The sequence below is a fragment of the Buceros rhinoceros genome, unplaced genomic scaffold, assembly GCF_000710305.1.
Source record: "Buceros rhinoceros silvestris isolate BGI_N320 unplaced genomic scaffold, ASM71030v1 scaffold17080, whole genome shotgun sequence".
NCBI classification, from domain to species: Eukaryota; Metazoa; Chordata; class Aves; order Bucerotiformes; family Bucerotidae; genus Buceros; species Buceros rhinoceros.
The window spans coordinates 67,984-86,583 of NW_010388077.1; the positions used below are offsets into that span (position 1 = coordinate 67,984).

An 18,600-nucleotide genomic window follows, 5' to 3' on the forward strand; every position below is an offset into this window, starting at 1 on the left:
CCGAAATGCTGGCAGGACCACCCTACCCATTCGCACAAGGCAGCTCTGGAAAGCACCATTAGTAAAATCCCAGCAAGGAGTTGTCAGGGAGAGGAAATCTGTGACTTAAACTGATGCTTGTGGTGATGAGAAGATACGACATGTTTTAATTCTTAAAATATGTAGTTTTTAGGACATTGCAAGTGGTAAAACAAAGTGTTTATCTTAAACACATTACGCTAGAACTCCTGTTTATGGGCTTTGGATGAAATAATCCAAATAAATACATCACTGTCCATTCACAAGCCTAAATGCCATTAGCAGCATTGGTACTACGTACAGGCACGCCTGTAACCACGGCAGAAACAGAGAAACCTGCAGCACAGGAAAGGACATCGGGACTTGAATGCGATTGTTGGGATTTTTTTAAAACCAACTCCAAGATAATTAAATATTTGCTGCTACCCATTTTTGGACCATGACTCATCAGTAAAAAACAGCCAGATACCATTTCTTTCATCAAGTTTCCCTAATTACCGTTCCTCAATACACTCATCTCAGTTTGGTTTATTTAAACGGCTCAGCAGCGTCCTCCTTCTAGCTGTGAATTTGATTTTATGAAATGGAGACGAGGGGTGGGGTCTTTGCAGTATCTAACACACACAATGGTTCATGGGCTGTCACAGACACCGCCTCAGACTCCTGAGCAAGAGGCAGCCCCGGCTTCCTCTGCACAGGGAATAGCACACATCATCATCTCTGCTTCACATGTGGGTTACTGAGATTCCCGTGCAAAGCAACAAGTCAGTGAAGAGTAGTTTTGCTGGATTTTAGTATTCCTCTACCCTCTTGGGAACATATTTATGGCATTTGTGATGAACAGAAAATATTTCTGTGAGTAAACTGCCTCCACCAATTTAATTAGCCAAGTGGAAAAAGCAAAGTAAGTAGTAAATTAGTTTTTACAGCATCTTTCAGTTTTAATCATCATAATATTATTACTCCTAACAGTAGAGCATGACTTTCCTTTTTAAATATGCCTTTTCCTTAATTACAGATTTTACAGGTTGGTTTTTTTTTTAATTCTGGAATACAAAAATCTGTAGATAGAAGCCAAGGCAACAGGCCATAGAGTTATTTTGAAAGAACATGCAACCTCCCGTGTCCTTTAAACCACCGCTTTCACAGCACCCAACAGGGTGAAGTCCTGCTACCATCTCATACTTGACCAAGCCCCTGCTCCGCTCCTGAGGGTGGACAAAGCAAAGGTCCCCTCAGAACAGACACGGGCCTGAGGAGCACCCGGTAGGTGGGACGGGGCACTGGGGTTGATGCTCGGAGGAAGCGGTTCCTGTTCTCAGCAGCTCCATCCTTCAGAGCAGCGGTGTTAATGGCTATGCCCCATCTTTAATGCCAGCAAACAAACAGAACCGTAGCAGCAGCAAATGACTCCGATCCCAGATGTAAACGTTCACCTTTCAGAACTGCCCGCCCTTACCTGGTAATGCTGTTTTTTTGGGCTAACATCTGCCAGTCTTTGCCTTTGGCGTTGGGTGTGTCGAACGTGGCACAGATGCGCTGTCTGATAGAGTAGGGGATTTTGAACGCCTTTGGACCCATCTGTGCAGGGAAGTTGCTGTCGTCTTGTGCAAAGAAGGTGATGGTTTCTCTCTCATTCTGCACAGAAGAGAACAGCAGAGCAATTAGCGGGGACAGCAGGCGCTGTGGCTGCCTGGGGTCTGGCGGGGGCTCTGCTGCACAGTCACCGAAGAACACCCTCCTGTTCAGACACGGGAACAGAGAAAAGATTTCTGCCCGGCCCCTTCAGGATGAGCACAGCTCTGAGCGCTCCCTGTGCTGCCTCGTTCTGCAGGGCTCAGCCTGCAGCGAGCCCGGCCGCGCGCAGCTGCTGGGGTACCAGCCTGCTCGGGGAGGGGGATCGAACCGAGCCCCAGCCCCAGCCGCAGCCCCAGCTGTAGTCTGTAGGCTCCACAACAGAAGATTAAACAGCTAAGAGCTATTTTCCTGATTTGTGAGGGAACTTTTAGAACATCACAAGCACTTATGTATAAAAACATTTAAAATAGTGTTCTTTGATGTCTGTGTTACAGATGCAGTCCAACAGAGCAGCACTGGTACCTGATGGAATGCCACAAAAGCATATGGGTTTCTAAATCTTCAAGTGCTTAAGCCTTAAATATGGACACTTTAAACTCTCATTTGTGTTTTTTTTTTAAAAACACCTAAATTCTGTAAGTACCTCAGTTGTTCTATATTAAAAATCTCTATGGAATCCAGGTCTTTTTGTAGATCTGGCCCATTCTTTTCCTATGAAATGATACCAGTCTTGTGTAATAGAGTCGCATTTCCACGCATTACTCGTTTCAGTGCAGTGCAGCATGAATATTAAATAACAATGATACTACAGTCTCTTCATATAACATTTATGACACATCCCGAAAGTCATCCATGCAAAGGAATAGCGGTGCTGTGGATAGATCGCATGGTCTGGCTGTTTAAATTAAATATGCAGAACAATAGTAGATTTTCATACCCTGCACATGTGAGATAAGCTACTGCTACCTGGTGAGGTGAGGGAATTGTAAAGCAATTCAAGTATTCAGCTGTTATTTCTATATTTATTTTACAGTCAAATTATCCTTGCTCTTCCATCACTTTTTGAGATAGGGGTGAGAAAGGCTTCCATCCCAGCAAACCTATTTGAAGACAGAATTGTGACACGCTCCGGGGACATGTGGACAGATAGGTCCCTTTCAGAGAAAAAGGGGAGGGAGGGGAGAGGCAGCAGCAACATTGTATTGCAAGAGAGAGAGAATGACAGGAGGGGTTTTGTGGAATAACAGTGAAGAACCAGAAAAACACCTGGCCCTATTCTGAGGGTGTTTTCACACAGAATGACGTTTGTGGTTTGCCTGTGTAGCTGCTGCGTTCTCAGCACAGAGCACTTAGCAATGGGTGTTTATTCTAGCCAGAGCTGATCTCGATTAACCAAGAGAGAGGCTCAATAATCTAAAAAAAGGCAGCTGAAGTCTTCACTGCTGCAGGACACATCACGAGCTGCCTGACTGCATGTCTGATTTCTCTCACGTGTGAGCAAAGCTACAGTCGATGCAAGGCCTGCTGTGTACACACCAGTGCTCCAGTAAGGGAACAGCCAGTGGCCCAGCTGCGTATGGGGGATCCATCTGATCCAGCTCCCAGGGCTCTGCAACTACTCAGAAACTTTCTGCAAGAAAACCGTGACCACCAATTCAAATATAAATTGGTTTTAGTGTTGTAGACTCTAAGCCTTGATTTCTGCTGGCAATGGGATTTGTAAGGCTTTATATATGTGTTCCAGTTTTGAACAGGGCATAAGAAACTAGAAAAAAGGACAAAAAAAGGGGAGGAATCGTGTCTCATACTACAGCGACTAAACAAAACAAAAAAAGAGAGAGAGCTGTACCTCGAGAATGGATGTCTGGATCTGCAGGATTTGCTCATGACCCTTGACTTGCCGCACGCAGACCTTGCAGGAGAGCTGCGTGGTTGCGGGAGTGTAGCGCTCCAGGGAGAAGGCACAGTGGAGCGGCTTCTGGCTGCTGCACCACACGCGAGAGAACGGGATTTCCTGCAAGAGAGTGGTTTGCGTGGCGCGTGAAGCCGAGCCTCCAACGCTACAGTCAATAACTGCACATGGAATCTGGGCAGTCATGCTGCTTGCGGGTGTCAGAGGTTTTTAAGGGTACGTAAATGACACAGGTAGGGACATAAAACGTGCTGCTGTAATTCCTTCAATATTTAATACTGGTAGTTAGTGAGCTATCAACTAGTCACTTGTCATAACGAGCTGTTTAAATCAAATAATCCGTGCACTGAACTCCTGTGATCGGTTTAGGTGTGGGAACCCACCCCAGAGCTCACAGCTCAGGAACACGAGTTTCTGCATTCTTGCCTTCCCAGGAGCAATTTTTATTGGACTTTGGTTGTGATCATTCCTATGTCCCTGAAGAAAGTAGGTGTGAACTGGTGATGGGGGAAACCAGAGCTTCAAAGATCAGCCTCACACTGTAAAGAAGAGTCAAGACAAAACTAGGGAGAATATCGTACTCATCACTGACACGCAGTTCACTGCTCCTGCAGAGCGTCTCAGGCCATCTGTGATGATGCACTAAGTGATAATGATAAGCTCTGTGCTGAGATCCTGAGTCGGGAGCAAGATACCAACAGCAGTAAGGAAAACATTAGCAAAATATTGGAAGTGGAGCAACGGTAATTAGATTTTTTCCAGAGTAATCATCTCTGCTTTCATTCTGAGTGGAAGAATCACTCAGCTGAAAAGAATTAGATGAAACATAACACAGGGGGACAAAGCGTGGTGGAGTGATGAGAGATCAGAGCACTCCAGAAAGGCTTTCAGGAGTTCTGGCAGGCAGCTCACTTTATCGTGAAGTTCAAGTAGACAGAGGGAACGTAAATCCTCCCAAAGCTACCGACAGACACTGCATCCTCCAAGAGACACAAGATGCTCTGACACCAGCTGCTTTAACCCCCAGAGGTGCCTGTTGGGCTGCTGAACATGCCTGTCACAGCCTCTGCCTGCTCGAACACCCAGGCAGTTTTTCAGGGATCCCCTAGTTAGGTGTGAACGCGGTGGGAAGGGTGCCAAGCACTCAGCATCTGCTCCTGCGGGTGGCCAGGACAAACAAACGCGCGTGGCATAGTCTGGAGAAGTGCTGGCTACCACCTGCCAGTCACTGCTTTTCTGCCAGTTTTACACGATGTTTTACTCATCTGTTCGAGCCTTGAAGCAGGAGCTTTACTGAGCTGAGAAATCATTAACATAAACCTCCCCTCAGCATACTGTCTGACAGTGGTTTCATGAGGTGGTCCAAACAGACATCACGGAACAGGCTCTTTTCAGTTGTTCTCGACAACCAGAGCAGCCGGCTGCTATGTAGGACAGACACCCCATACTGGAGGAAACGGGTTACTTTATGTATAAAGAGGCTGGAACCAACTCAGAGCTGGGACATTCCACAAACCATTTCACTGAGAGGGAAAAGCAAAAGTCGTTCTGCAGTTTCTGTTAGAAACCATTGTTGTATTTCTTAGCTGTCCAAGTCATCCCAACCATCCTCAGTTACAGAATGTCAGTATTTACCTGGCCCCAGCTCCGCACCCTGTCAGACCGTTCTGTCAGCAGAGGTTTTGCACATGTGGCTTTAACCCGAGTGGCTGCTGAGAGGATGGGTGAGGTGCCTGCTCTGACCGAAGCTGGCAGCAGCTCTGCCACGCCGGGCCTGCCTGAGCTCCAGCGTAACGCTCCCCCCTTCTCCTGTGGGTCCAGCCTCCCTCTTTTGACTCTCTCCTTTTTGTTTATAACTTGCAGCAATAAATTTAATACCTACTTTGGACTGTGCCACTTGCATTAGATTCAGCAAAGTGAGCCCCTTGGAACGTGGAGATGATGACTGTAGAAGAATTTGCACTGGCTGTCGAGATTAAACCCAATGCCTTGCAAAAATAAAAGGGCCCTTGTCGTACTTGGGTTACGCCTCTACCACTGGAAATTCGGACTTCCTCTGAATTCAGATGTAAAGAGACAAAACTGGCAGGTACCTGACATGCAGTAAATGGTTTAATTCTCCAAAGGAAAGGGGGGATATCAAGAACAGATATCTGAAGACTGAAGGTATTCCCTCTGAAATGCAGAAGTTTTGGTTCCTCTAGTAATTGTCCTCCCTGGAGTCTTTCATCCAAAACAACTTCCTGCAATGGCAGAGGAGGAAAGAATTTTTTCAGTATTAGGAACAAATACCAAATCTGATTAAAAGGTTTTAGGGTTTATAGGGCAGATGGAATAAGAAAGGAGACTTTAGGTTTTGATTCTCATCTGCAAAGGGAATAGCTTATTTCATCACTATTTTCAAAATTTCCTGAATGCGTTAGGTTTTTTTTTTTAATGTACCACAGTTGTAGAAGTGCTGCTCCACCTTTAATAACGCACATCCTTAATTCCACAAGCATCAGCAGGACTACGGCAAACCACAAACCGCCAAGGCCTTGGTTCTCCCATATTTTGAGAGCCAGGAGATCCCGGCACACTAAGAACTGCACGAAGGGCAAAGTCACGTTAGAGAAGTACCGTTACGGTTTCACATGGACAACGCGAAAAATGGAGGAACTTTGTTTCTTCTATAGGCCTGCACCATAAAGGATTAAGAGGGTCAAACAAACTTGGTAACCCAACTCCCATTCTTTACCCCCAAACCCCTCTATTTTTCACATTCTCCATTTACTTAATATTTACACTAGCGTGAAGCTGATGCAGCGAACTGAAAGGAAGTATAATTTCATAAATACACACTTGTCTCATTATGTGCAAACACCCTGTTCTAGTTTCTGTGAATGCAGAAATGTGCTAATTATTCTCTAACAATTTTCTACAGACTCATCTAGGAGAATACCAGTAGCCCACGAATTGTGGAAGTGTTACAAAGGGTCTAATTACAAAGCTATTGTAAGTCGTCAGCCATCCTTCCAGTGGCTTTGCTTTTATTAGCAGCACGTAGACATTAGCGTGTGCTTCATGAAGACTCATGCTTCCATTCTGTACGATAAGAAAAGGAAGTGAAAACTCATCTGTCACAACTGTCTTCATTTCAGTTCCCCAAAGAAAACCATTTGGTTAACGCTGCTGGGTTTACGAAGGCAGCAAAAGTCAGCAGCTTTCAGTGTTTTGTCTTAGCACACAACATACTGAAGTCGTGCTCGTTTTGATCGCCATGTGGGGATTGTTTTGGGGTTGGTTTTGATTGTTGGGGTTTCTTTAAAGGGAAATGCATGATTATAATTTAATTTTCGTTGCAAAAGATGGTGAGGCGCTCCTTCTTGCTCAAATTGCAGACAGGAGAGGGAATCCTGAACGGAGTAAGGACAGGGTAAGGGCAGCGAGCGCGATAAACTCCGTCCAGCCTGGGGCAATGACTCTCGGTTTCTGCCTCCAGCAGAGATCTCGGCTGCACAGGCGAGCAGGGTCTGCCTGGACCAGGCGGTAGCCCAGGCCCTGAGCCCAGCCCTCCGCCCTGCTCATCGGTGCAGCTCCGTGCTGCCGTAACCACGGCTGCCTGCTTTTGGGCTGGTCGAGAGTGTGGGCAGAGCAGGTTTCCATCCGCCTGGCACAGAACCCAGCCTGGCTGTCCTGAAGCTCTCGCAGTGTAAATCCAGAAATGAAACAACAGCGCAGAGAACTTAAGGGACTGATTCTAAGTCGTGCAGCAGTGGCATTAAAAATGGCAGGAGTCTCCTTTGTTTGAGTCTGGACTGTGGCTGCTGCCCAGGGACTATCCCCAGGAATAAAGGAATGTTAGTGCTCTATGGAAAAATAACTACGACCAGGTTAACAAAGTGAAACCGTTTACCTGAAACGCACAAGGTGTGTTATCCATACAATACACCCTCAGATTGTAATCCAGAGAATTGCAAGACAGGCAGCCAAAAACCGCGACTTTCAGCTGTCGAACGGCACAGTCAGAGATCGGTTCGCCAATAAGAGCATAAGTTCCAAAGCTGTTTAAGAGAATGTGACAGGCATAAGGATCCAACAGGCAGTAGCAAGAAGTAGTTTCCTCTTCGACAGACATCACTTCCTGCAAAATGAAATTCAGGTTAAAAACAAAAAAAATTAAAATAATAAAATCAATAGGCCTTGACAATAGGAGTGATGACATTTGTTTGTTTTTATTCAGCTGGAACATCAAGTATTTTGAGAGCCAGTCTGCCCACGCTTTGCTCATGCTGACCTCAGGGAAGGGCAGGAGGCAGACTCCTTCTGTGAGTAAATGCCCCAGTTTAGCCCGAGTCAGCCATAGGATTTACGGCAGCACACTGCACAGAGTTCAGCGTGCACAGCGTATGACAATAACGACGATGTGTAACCATTTTAGCATCCTTTCGAGTGCTCGGGGCTTTCTAGCTGATTTTTTTCTCAGTGTCAAGTTAAGAAATCACCTTGAAGATGGAAGTCAGCAAGCAAACCATCAACAGTAGTTGGGATTTGACTCCCCTTTCAGAACACCCACTGCAGTTCCGTTTGCCTCCATCGAACAGCTGCCTATCCCGCTCTTCTGCCCCTCACGCTTAGTTCCACGTTGTGGCAGCGTTAGGTGAGGTACTTGAGCACTCTGCAGTTACACTCCTCATTAATTCCTGCGTGTCTGAACCGACTGATGGAGCGACTAAGTACTGAGTGCACCTGAAGCAGGACAACGAGGCTGAACTTGAAATGGTTTAAACGAGGGCAACAAACCACGTGGGGTTTTCGAGGAGAAAACGGAGGGAGTTAAGGCACCCGTGAATGTTTTCACTGCTGTGTTTTCCCTGCACAGTGCAATGAACCAAAGAGTTCCATCAGCAGTAGTGCAATAAAATCTGATAGACTCTGGATTTGTGTCTGGGTTCTGCAGCTCTAGGACCGTGTACAGTGAACACTCGATAGCTGGGAAATTCAGCACCTTTCCGTCCCGTGTGGATTTCTGTAACATTGAGTAACAGTTTGGTTCACGCTTTAGCCATCCCTTAGAGTATTACTAGCAGGCTAAGGTGACGCAGAAGGTTTGAGAGTGCTGCCTACCAAGCAGTTTCAGTCAAAGATGGTCATTTGGCTTAAAAAAGGCAGAGGACAGACACAAATGAGCAAATGCCCATCTCACAAATGCATGAAGCTTAATTTCCCCAGTACATCAAGATCAGGAAATACATTTCCAAGCTGTGACCTGCATGTGCGAGAGTAACAGTGATCGTGAGCCCGCTGTTCGTACAGCCTTTAACGGGAGCGGAAGGCTAAACCTACCTCCCACTTCCCTTGCTCTGTCCTTTTTTTCAGGTGAATATTCCAGAGCTCTGAATTCACTTCTGCGCAGTGCGGTATCGTCAAGGCGATCGGAGTGCTGACAGACAAATCTGAGGGCCCGCAGGTTACTTCTGGCCCTAGAAGAACATCTGAGCCTTCCAGCTGTAGGCTGGAACAGACAATAAGGAATGTCAGGCTCTTCTTAATAAGAGTGAACGTGTCCTTCAACCACAACCTTTAAGATGTTTTAGTTAAAATCTAAGGACCCCACTCATCTGCTACAGAAAAGGTAACAAACCAATTACTGCGCTCATTGTCATGTAGCGGCAGTAGCTGGAGACAGGCCACATCTGCTCAGATCACTGGCTGGTCACTTTAGGATTCTGGTCTTGAAAATACATTTCAATTTGCTTGAACCCAGCACAACACTACAATTACTCTGTGCGAGGAAGCCTTGCTGTATGCGCCAGCTGGTAGTGTTACCCGTCTCGTTCTGCTTTCAAAGACTGTCATCAGCAATATTTTCACAGTAGTGAAGATAAAACAAATTATGCTTTTAAAAACACAGTCTCATAAATTTTTCCAGATTGGGAGTGATCTCCCTGGTTTGAAAACACATTTATATTCTGCAGAATGCACCAGTCGGTAACTCAGAGCAGGCATCAGGGACAGGGCAACTTCGCTGAAATTGAGAACTCTGCAAAGTCGAGATGCGGGTTCTGTTAGTCACTGGAGACCCCATCAGCACAACTGGAGTCCAGGGATTCATCTAAGCTGCGCGGGATCACCTATTTTTCAATAGATTAACTCCTTGCTAAGTTAAAAAGGTGAAGTATCTGACAAGAATCTTCTCTTCTCCTCTTTCATTTGAACCTAAATTTAACCCTGTCCCACGTAACTGTGGTTTCTGTACCTCTTACACTGCCTGTGCAGAACCAGTGACAAAGTGGATGAGACTCACTTCTCAGACACTAAAAGCAGCAGTGGAACCCTCGTGCCCTGTTTGGGTTTATTGTGTGCTGTAACCCTCCACCTGGGCTGTATGATCCCGGGTTTTGGCTTCTACATTACTGGACATGTGGTTAACTCTTAAAATTAATGCAAATGCTGTTTCCAAGATAAAATAAGGGGAAGGACCTCAACCAAGATATAAGTAAGTAAGAAGATTCAATAATAAAACTTATAAAGAATAAAGTGACGCTAAGAAAAGATGGACTTTGCCCATCTATCTGCCCTCGCCTGGGGTGGCATTCCCGGTATAACGGTAATAGCAGGGGCTCAGAAAATGCAGTGAAAAGCTACCAGTCTTGCTTGAAAAGACTTGAAAATCCAACAGCTTCAGTGACGTCCCTTAGTAAAGCCGTGTACAAGTATTTGTGAGATGAAGATGGGAGTGAAATAAAAAAAGACCCAGCATGCTAACAAAAAAGGCCAATTCTGCTTTTTCTTTTTCAAGTGTCATAATAACAAACACTCGCTAAGCCTCAGCGCTCCTGCATGTTTGTGGAGTCTTAGGCCAAAGAAATCCAAGCACAAACAGCCTCTCCGAGAGCTGCCACGTTCCTCTTGAAGAGCGAGTGCCTGAGAGGGGAGGGACGACGAGTGGAGAGCACAAAGCAGACGGTCCAGCAAAGCAGCTCAGCAGCGACATCTGAGCTGGTATCGTTCTGCTCTACACAAACCGTGTGCTTCTGCTTACGCTGATGAGTAACGTTTTTCCACAACTCCCGCAGAGCTTGGAAAACGCGGCTTTTGCACAAAATAAGCACTTAGCACCAACCACTGCTACCCTTTCTATTCCAGCCATTACCCCAAATCACTCTTGCCAGCTAATGTAAAAAATCATCCAGTTCCTTACAAATACAAAGAAAAATGTCTCAGAATTATTAGAAACCATCAAGCCAACTTTTATACACATCTATTTTGCAGCAAGTTATTCAGTTCGTACGATTCCTCTCGCTGTACCTCAGCAAAGGCTGGCGGCTGCTACTTCCTTATCTCTGTTTTGATGCAGCTGCAGGAAGGGGGTAACAAAAGCCTATTTCCAGAGAGCGACTCAAACCTTGGTTATTTAACTTGGTTGGTGCATTTCTGTCCTATCTCTCTCCCAACACACACGTCCTTTGCCAAGCGGCTGCTGCTGACAAACGCATAAAATACAGGGAGGGTGGGGAGGCGGTGGAATTTTGCTAAAGTTACCTCCAGTGCAAAGCTCAACAATTCAATAACACCAGCAAAATACAGGTTATTTGTTTTCAGCGCAACAGCCTTAGGAGATGTGAGTCCAGAGTTGTAGTTATGCTACTGGTGAAGATTCTCATCAAAAATAGTGCCAGTTTTTCAAGCATCAAGAATGAAACAAAACACAAATACACAAGACACAAAAAGATGCTGTCACTAGCGTGAGGAGAGTCCTTGCAGCAGCCTGCTGCAGGTGATGGGCGAGACACCTGGAGGCTGTGATTGCCCCCGCCAAGTGCCCTCCCTGCCCACACGTCCCTGAGGCTTCCTGGAGGGACCACCAGTTCCATCACTGATCTGTTCCGTTACAGCAGACACTACAGAACTTCCAAACCCAATCTGATTTCTGTTCAGGATCCAGTGGGTTTTTCGTTCCGCAGAGGACTGTATCCGTTCACAGCCAAAGCAGCGGTCAGTCTCACCGCAGCATCTGCCGTGCGCAGACAGGCTGCGTCCTGCCACTGCCAAGTGCCAGGGATTCAGCACACATCTCTCAGACCCCACAGCATCTCCTTCAGAGGACATCTCGTGCCAGCCTCCCTCAGCAGCTACCTGAGGGAGTGGCAGCTAACCCCCGAGTGACAAACAAGTGAAAGCTGAGCGGTACAAGAGGACCCTTGTTCTCTCGCACACAGTTCGGATGCAGAAGGTACTATTCATGGTGTGTTCGAACCTTGCAAGACCCGCACCGCACTTCCTGCGTGTGCACCCCTACTGACCCGAGCTGGTGCATTCCCTGGAATGCCGCTCACTACCACACGATGCGGACAAGGTTTCATTCAGAAATTACAGCTCATGCTACTTCATGTTTAATAGTGTGGTTTAGCACTTTCTCATCTTCCACACAGACAGACAAGTCAGGTACCAGTTCTGGACCGCTGGCGTTGCCTCCCCCAGAACACGTGGGCAGGGAAGAGCAGGCTCCCTGCGTGTCTGTACACTCTGCAGCTGCTAGAAAAGTCTGGTTCATCCCACCCAGTTCAGGTGGGTGAAAGATACATTGATCCTACCTCAGCTGTGTAAAGATAAAAACAGTATTTTGATGGGGAAAAAAAAAAATGAATGTTTGCGTTTGTCTCACTTCACTTTACAAAATTTCACTTTAAAGAAGGAGGAAGGAAAAAATCTCCCGGTGATAATCTTGGGTTTGGTTTGCCTCCTCTGCTTCTGCCCACAAGAAAGGAAAACAGTAGGCAAAATTTGCTGCTTGGTTTTAATTAACCTATTTTAGTTCATTTCTGCAGAACCCTTGCAGATAAAGCAGCCGGGGTTTTTCTTCCTTCCTTTTACATATCTTAATCTTTCACTGAGAATGATCAAAAAACTATGGCAGCAGATGGGGCTGGAGTATGAACGTTGTCACAAAGGAGTTCAGATATCAGAGGAGAAAAGAAAATAGATTTCACTTTGAGTTTCGGAAAATATTTCTAGGCTTTAAAATTTCTAGGCAGCTTTGTACCTTTCAGTTCTTAAAGGAAAATTCCAGCAGTTGTTTGGCTCTAAGTTACTGTGAAGTAAATGTCTACTGCATATGCACTTATGCTCTTCTTTCCATGTCTCCTCAGATACACCCACCAATTTCTCAGTGCTTTTAGCTGAGTGTGTATGAAGGTGAGGGAGATCAGAGAAATAACTGCTGTGAAGAACTATAACCACCTCTCCTGCCCCCGCCGTACAAACCTGCTGTGACTGCTGCTGCCAGCCTCAGGCACGAAGGGAAGCCCCTGTGTGGTTAGTAGCCTTGCACGACGTTACGCCGCGAATCAGAAACTGTCAAATCACTGAGCACCTCTCAGACATCGGTCTCCCTGGGGAACCCCATCCTTTGACCACATTTCCATAATTCCACGGGATTTCACAGAAGCACTGCACAGAGATCACTGGCTGTTTGTGCACATCCAGCGTTTGTCACAGCGCTGCGGCCACACCAGCAGCCCCGAGGATGGAGCGACTGGTGCGCGCTCCATTTCTGTGGGCAGCGCTGACCACAGATCTGTTAAACGAGACAGCTCCACAGACCGCGGAGGTGCCTGCCTGCTTTTTACGTATGTCTTACCTGGACTCCTTCTGAGTGATGGCCAGGTAGATTTCCCACGAGCTCTCTTCAGGAATAGCTCCATGTGGTATCAGCAAACTGACTCCTGCAAAAGAGCAAAGGCAGAACTTTTACCTCTCAATGAAGGTTTTCCTCTTACTCCACCAGTATAAATTGGAAGTTAACAAGGATGCTTCCCCCTGGGTACCAGTGACATTCACCATCCAGGATACAGGAAGGCTGTGTGACACAGTGCAGCAGCCCAGCTAAGCAGGGCCACGACTGCACCATGACTTACTGCTGGCAAACTGGATCTTACAGAAGCAGGCAGAAGGAAGGACATAAATTGCAAGCAGACCAAATACATATTTGAATAATCCAACTGATGTGACTATAATTACATAAGGAGGGACTTCTTCATTTATGACTGACTTAGTGCCTCTGCCTTTGTAATGTTCATTCCTGAACACTAAACCAGTCTGCGAGGAGATGAACATATTCCGTGTGATGTGCACAACTGTACACGAGATACTGCATCCCTGCGTTATACACTGTTATCAATCCTCTCTAAATACAGAGCACGGTCTTTTATGGCAACCGTCAAAGTACCCGTTTCATGAAACGGGCGGGTTAAAGCCCTAAATCATTCACTTCAACTAGATACTAAGCGAGAAGCTTGGACACACTAGTGAGCTGAAAACAAAGCTGAATTTGAACACAGGTACCCTTGCAGCCAGCAACGGTGGGACGTGGCTACTTCAGCTGCATTTGCCATGTTGAAAAGGCAAGTATCCAACACAGAGAATTTTATTCGGCATGATCCGAACACAGCAGTGTAGTGAACATACTGCAGGTGAATGGTTCTGACATCCTTTATGTGATTCTAATTTGGTGCCATATGTTTTCAGCTAACTTAACAAAGAATTTTTTACATCCAAAATATATTTCTCAAAACTCTGAAGCCACGAAACAGTGCAAACTGAGCACCACTGCTGCGAGGTTTCGGCGCGTACCCCGTCTTGAAATGCCGGCTATGGAAATCTGTCATGCTGTTAAGCTGAAAGAAAGAGAAAACCAGAAAGCCAGGACTAAACGCTAACGAAAGCCACACTGGGGTTCTCGTCGAGAGGGGAAGCTGTTCTCCAGGGACGGCGGTTTGTACCTGCCGCAGCCATCAGTCACCTAATGCAGTCTGACAGTGCTCCCGCACGCAGACGTCGATGCGCGTAGACTCTGCTTTGAATGTGATCCCATTATATGTGATGCTGATCCAGTACTGACCTCCTTCCTGGGGAGCCCGTCTCTTAGATCAGGATCCAAGTAAGCAACGGCTTTGATTAATATGACTTTCATGCTAAAGACATCAAGAGAGGCAGTAATTTATACCAGTTCAAACAGGCCTAATGCCTCTTGACTACTCAGCCCAGCTTTCTTCTGATCCGTCATCTCCTGTGTGGGCAACATGATCTGCTTCCCAGATTTTGCATTAAGGGAGCCCCTGCTTTTCCTTTTCTTTTCTTTTTTTTTTTTTTTTATGTAGTTATAAAACACTAAACCAGGGAAAGAAAGGAAAAAATGCGCCCCTGCTTTTGCTTTTGTTTTCTTTTTTTTTTTTTTTTATGTAGTTATAGAACACTACATCAGGCAAAGTAAGTTTAATGAAAATTATTTTATATGCTTTTAGTGTGAAAGGATCTACCCACCTGTGTTTGGAACCACCAGACGGCCACCCAGGTGTCCAAAAATGGCACTTGTCTTCAGCTCACTCGTCGTTGAAATCGAAGACAGGTTCTGAATATACGTAGCCTTGTTTCTAGCCTGTATTGTGCCAAAAGCTCTATTATTCCCATGGGGAAACGTTCCGGAATGCGCCTTTCCGTGGTACTCAGCCCTCTCCGTCACCCCTAGGGACACCATGAATGAACTCTGAACTTTGACTTTGATGTCGGACAGCGGGTTGAACAGGGATGATTCGGTCATTAGCTCCTTGTCCATGGGATCCTGCAGGCAGATGGGGCCACTGTACGTCCTGCTCACTGTCAGGTCAGGCTGCATGGAGGAGTTCAGCAGCAGGGAGTTACCTGGACGAATGAAGCAGGTCAGGGAGTTAGCTCCTGGAGTAAGATGGTAACTCTGCAATGTCCTTCTGACCTCACCACCATTTCCTTTTGCTCTTCCTTCTTGACACCCTCAGAACTCAAAACCACAGAGGGTAAGATTAAAGCACAGATGAAATGATGGAGGAGATCTAACAGGTACTTGATCACTACATTTTCCACACTCTGGGCAGCTCGAGGGTGCAGGAATCTGGTTTGTGGGTATGTCTAGTTCCTTTTTTTTTTTTTTTAACATTAAAACCCATTGGGCAAAACCCCAGCTTCACACCTGAGGGAAACAGGCTTGAAAGGAAAGTGGGACAAGAGTAATAGAGGGGAAAATACCACAGTTATTCATTTAGGAGCATTTTAGCTCAGAAAACACTCTGGAAAAAAGTGAAGAAATGGCTAGATTTAGGGCCTGAATGCTTCAGCTGGTTTGATTTTTTTTGTTGTTGTTGTTTGTGGTGGTGGTTTGGGTTATTTTCGTTGGTTTATTTTAGTAAATAGAAGTTTTCTGAAGTATCTAATTTTCAGGAAAAGACCCGTACTGCATTCCTGAAAAGGTGATCGCTTTCAGGGACTGTCAGTTGGGCCACTAATGTTATACATCCATTTCTCCAAAGAGGAACATGAGGATCTCACTAATCTGTTGTCCGTGTGCCAGTACCGTGCGCTCTCTTCTCAGCAAACTGAACAGAGAACTGGCCTTTTTCTCAGCTGAATTGTTTCGCTTACAAATGCTCTCATTGAAAAAACCCACAGACAGAGAACCCAAAGTAGCTGAAACTGAACTAACAGCATAAGAGATGTTTTCAGAGCATCCAGAACTAATGTTTTTGAAACATTAACTCAAACAAACAATTCCCCACACTCAGAACGAGACTTCCATGGCAAACTGAACAACAAAGGAAAACATTACTATGTGACAGTCATTGAGAATTACAAGACCACAATTAAAACTTGGATTTCTAATAAATGAGTAAATATCCTCCAAACATCCGTGTCTGCCAAGCCCTTTCTCCAATTTCTTGCAATTTATGGTTAGTGAGGAATGTCTCCAAGAAACTGAAGTAACTGGAAAAACAACACAAAAAAACCCCCAAACAAACCTCCAAACAAATTCCGTAACATATTTCACTTTTCTGAAGAGAGAAGAGCCGTGGGGATACTTTCACACCCCGCCAACTCACCCACCCACCCGCAATAAGGCAGGTCTCTGCTAGAATGTCAGAACACGATTAAAGAAACATCCTGTTTTAAAGTAATCACCGTTTGTGTTCCTCCCCACCTTCCCGTCCGAAGGAAAGAATGTTCCAGAAAAAATGGAGGTGCTGCTTTTAGTAGAAAATTTCTTACGTATTTTATTATATTGGTGCCCTTCTGGAGTGGTTTGTTTTTTTTTTTCTTTTTCAAGTCCGTACACGTTTACACAGCTCTCAGGATGCAGATGTTCTCATGCCAACAGCGGCTTACACAAATACCTGAAGTTGGGTTTCTCAAATTAACAGTAAAAAACCTAATCACTGTTACTGGAGTAAAGAAATAACTGGAAGTGAATAGGCAGGAACTACGGGCACGCTCTCTGGGTTAGTTTTGACCTGGTTGATCCGTTTTGGTTTGTTTGGGCTTTTTCCAAGTCACCAATGTCAGTGACGGGATTTCTAAAGCACTTACGGAGCGCGGTCGAGAAGTATCACCTATTTGTCACGTTGCTGTGACAGCTGAGCGGCAGAGACGGTAAGAGACACTTGTAACCACGAGCTCCTGCTCCCCGTCCTGCCGCTCCCCTGCCCTGGCTGCCCCCACATCTGCTCAGCGGCAAGCCAGAACAGCCCCCCCAGCCAGCCACCGAGAACGAGCTCCGTATCTCTTTGCAGTAGGAGCTCTGGAGAGAAGAAGATGAAATCACAACACTAACCTTGTCTGACTGTTTTAAAATTAAATGTCTGGAAGCCTCCTGTCAGTGCAGATGAATCAATCACATCCACGCCGTACTCACTCTGACTCCGTCTGTACAGGGTAACGCCAACCACCAGCACAGCTACAGCAATGACTGCTGCTCCCAGGCCGGAGTACAAGGCGATGTCACTGGCAGTCTCGATATCTGAAAGGGGGAAAAGACCAGCGTGAGGCTCACCCATTGCCAGCGTCGAGACGCGTAAGTTTTAGGCTGAATTCTGGAGCTAATCCAGGAGGTCATGAATCCTCTGAAAAATCTCAGTGAAGATTTCCGCTTCTCCCCTCTCTGTTTCAGTAGAAGAAGAACAGTCCATCCTCTCACAGCGTGCAGTGGGGCTGAGGAGATACCGCGTACCTCCTCGGACTCCTTTACAAACAGGCTGGAAACCAGCCTTGCCTGGGGCTGCACCCATGTGTCACTCTTACAACCAAGTTTTCTAAGACTTCCAACTTCTACAGCACAGAAAAGAATCCATTGCTTTGAAAGAAGGAATCCAAATGAAACCTGCAGTATTATGTAATTGAATTATCCAGGCCCGCTATTTTAGATCCTCTGGGATTTGGGACCACGTACCATGAAATTGCATTACTCGGCAAGTACACTTAGTGGGTCCTCAGGTAGTCGCCTCAATGCGAGCTCCAGTTTAGAGGAAGAGATGATCACGTATTCCCCCCATACATCATCTGTTATCCGCTCCATGGTGCTTCTGCTGTCAAGTGAGAAGCGCTTGGTACAGAAAGTGCATTTATTTATAACAAGTGACAGTGACAGAAAGTAACGAGGAAATCCAGCCGACTCAATAGCAGTAAATAAACTGCAACGTACAGAAATAGGGTAGGAAGTTAAATTCAGCATTTAATAAATAGCCAATTACTGAAATTACTTAATTAGTATTTGAGAGGAGGCTTCTGTTGCACATATGTTTTTCTGCAGAAAGTCAGATGACTTTATTTTAGCTGAATTTTTAAAATGAACATGAAACTTCAGACCACTGAGAGGAGAGAAGCAGGTACCTGTGGGCAGCACCTGAACAGCTCCTCCTCCTCCTCCTCCCTCGCCAGTTTCTCACGTAAACAAGACATCTGACAACTACTACCACAAACAGCTGAACTTCTGTGAAGGCACCAGCTGCCGCAGGCGAGAGCTGAGCGCCGACTGTTGTCTGACACGAGCGACACTTGGCAGGAATGGCAGCAGCAAGGAAAGCAAGACCCAGCCCTGCTGTCGGGGGCTGCAGCACCGGGGGTTGGTGAATCATGAGTAAAAGAAAGCGTTTGGCTCAAGCATCCTTAACAGAAAGCACCCTTTGCGGCCCCATTCCCAACCTGTTCCCAGTCAACCCCAAATACAACACGCCAACATCAACATCCTGCTCACCCAAAATACGTCTCCAAAATGGGTTTTACCCAAACCGATCTTCAGCCCAGAAAAT

General features: G+C 46.0%; 1 protein-coding gene across 1 annotated transcript in view; it reads right to left on the reverse strand.

The window, feature by feature from the left end:
- Window positions 1-18,600, reverse strand: part of UNC5D (unc-5 homolog D (C. elegans)) — a gene marked incomplete at its 5' end in the record, with an annotated part of 28,057 nt that overhangs the window by 561 nt on the left and 8,896 nt on the right. Inside the window, 8 exons of the mRNA XM_010144792.1 lie at window positions 1,478-1,656; window positions 3,446-3,610; window positions 5,602-5,751; window positions 7,404-7,631; window positions 8,834-9,002; window positions 13,131-13,215; window positions 14,813-15,190; window positions 17,127-17,312. Coding sequence (XP_010143094.1) covers window positions 1,478-1,656; window positions 3,446-3,610; window positions 5,602-5,751; window positions 7,404-7,631; window positions 8,834-9,002; window positions 13,131-13,215; window positions 14,813-15,190; window positions 17,127-17,312 — 1,540 coding nt within the window. The remainder of the gene's footprint in view (window positions 1-1,477; window positions 1,657-3,445; window positions 3,611-5,601; window positions 5,752-7,403; window positions 7,632-8,833; window positions 9,003-13,130; window positions 13,216-14,812; window positions 15,191-17,126; window positions 17,313-18,600) is intronic.